Source organism: Siphateles boraxobius, unplaced genomic scaffold (assembly GCF_051911475.1).
Source record: "Siphateles boraxobius isolate OS27281-9 unplaced genomic scaffold, OSU_SipBor_1 18, whole genome shotgun sequence".
Classification (NCBI taxonomy): Eukaryota; Metazoa; Chordata; class Actinopteri; order Cypriniformes; family Leuciscidae; genus Siphateles; species Siphateles boraxobius.
This window is the reverse complement of record NW_027508788.1, coordinates 5,567,572-5,569,879: the sequence shown is the minus strand read 5'-3', so window position 1 is coordinate 5,569,879 and position 2,308 is coordinate 5,567,572. Positions and strand designations below refer to the sequence as shown.

At 31.5% G+C, this 2,308-nt stretch overlaps 1 protein-coding gene across 1 annotated transcript; it reads right to left on the bottom strand.

The window, feature by feature from the left end:
- Positions 1–352: 352 nt before the first annotated feature.
- Positions 353–1,341, bottom strand: LOC143740657 (olfactory receptor 4S1-like). The gene is given in 2 exon segments (XM_077232665.1): positions 353–448; positions 451–1,341. Coding segments are annotated over 2 exon segments (987 nt in total).
- Between the last annotated feature and the right edge of the window lie 967 nt (positions 1,342–2,308).

Genomic DNA, 2,308 nt, shown 5'->3' with positions numbered 1-2,308 from the left:
AAAAAGGTAGGAGAATAAAGAAAGGTGCAATAACTTTGCCTATAGATGCCGAGGTAATTAATCTTACGTTAATTTAATATCATTTAATATATCAAACAATATCATCTTTAGGATATGATGGATGATAACCTAAATTGCATTTCATCATTGACTTAAGGTTGTATGCACAAGTTCAATAAATGACATGACACACGCGTGAGAAGCTTTGCTTTGTTACATAAATGAACTGAACCGAGCAAATTTCAGAGTAATGGAAATTTTAACTACGACTACTTTATTCAGTATAGTGAAATGACAAAAGCATTCATGCCTTAGTTGTTTACTCTAAGGGTTGAATATTACATCAATACTTTTATTTATTTATTTTTTGTTGAGATAATACAATGCAGTAAACACAGAAAAAAAACTTTATCTTGATTTTTTCAAGAAATTTATGCATGATTTCAAGACTCTGTTGCGGACTTCTTTGAGTTTTAAGCCATAGATTACAGGATTAAAAAGAGGTGGCACAATAATTATTTCTAAAGCCAAAAAATTACGTAGGTCATCTGGGAAATTGGTTGAGCCATATCTGTTGTACATTGTGTCAAAAAGTATCGCAACACTGAAATTTACTAATGAAAGTACATGAGGCACACATGTCTGCCAAAATTTCTTTCTGCACTCTAATGATGCTTTACATGCAATGACAAGCTTTATATAGGATACAATAATTACAGCAAAAATGCAACAATAAAATGAAATGCTTATTAGTCCATAAACATTATTGGTGACAGTTGATTCACACGAGAGCTTTACCATTGACCAGTTGTCACAGTACAATTTATCAATGTGATTTTTACATAATACCAGCCTATTTGAAAGGAGCAGGGCAATGAGTGTTGAAATTAATGACACAGTCCAACAGAAGAAAAGTAACACGACACAAGAAAATGTGTTCATCTTTGAGTGATAGTCTAAAGGTCGACATATGGCCACATGTCTGTCATATGCCATCACTGCTAATGTTGAATATTCACATTTAACTGAACTGTATATAACAAAAGATTGAAGAGCACACATGTAAGAAGGAATTACATATGAATCCAGCATTAAATCATGTAGGAATTTAGGATAAAATCCAGTGGCTCCATATATTCCATTTAAACACAGATTACACAAAAAAATGTACATTGGTTCATGAAGGGCTCTCTCCAAGACAATAACCACACAAAGGCAAATGTTCAAAAACAATATTAGACAATAAAGAAAGAACAAGCATGTGAAATATATATGTCTATATGATTTAGAGCCTTTTGGTTCCATCAGGGTGTAGGTTACAAAATCAGTTAAATTATCCATTATCTCTTTTTGTTACCGCAAAATATAAATTTGTCACAATAAAAAATTAATTGATATTTAATTATGTATAATCACAAATATTTTGCAATTAAAAAGAACAATTAAATCTCAAGTAACTCAATGCCTTTCATCCGGCCTAAAAATATAGCACAAAGTTGCTAATACTAGTCAACTATTACCATGCCAGAGTCATCATCTTGCATGTTCACAACCACGAAGAGGCTCTGAATGCTACTGACATGCTTATAAATACCCTTTTTTCCCACAGCAAATTCTCTGAGAATTGAGCATTTACACCTCAGGGATTCATTTATAATCTGCTTGTTATAAAGATGTGATTTTCAATATAAATTAGTATTTTTAATTTCTTACCGTATATAGTAAGAAATGTAGAAGTGAACAGTGTTAAAATGTACATTGAAGACCTTGACAAAATGAATAAACATTCAACAAACTGTTCAATGAAAATGCATGTATCCGTCAATCAATCAATTTGTAGGTAATAAATTAAAAAATAAACTGTATCTTTTCATTTAGTGATATTGGTTATTATTATAATTATTATTAGCCTATTATTAGTAGTAGTTTTAATTCAATTGAATCTAATTATAATTAATTATAAAATTTCATTAATTATATTATTTATTTTTGTCTTTGGGTATCTACAATTTTTAAAAACACAATCAGGATTGAGTCTGGTTTTCATACTCCATGCTGAAATCTCTCAGCTGTGTGTGTTAGAAATCTCTCTCAGGTGGTTGTAACTGTTTTTAATGCCTTTTCTTAAAAAGGTTCAGGCATTAAACCGATCTTAACCGATTTTAAAAAGGTTTCTAAAATCGGGTTTAAAGCTGCAGTAGGGAGTTTTGAGAAAATGTTGACTTAGCCTGAAAATTTGAAGAAGCACAACTTACAACCCCCTTGCTCTCTGCTGCACTACAGCCCTCCCTCCACAGCTCCTCCCCCA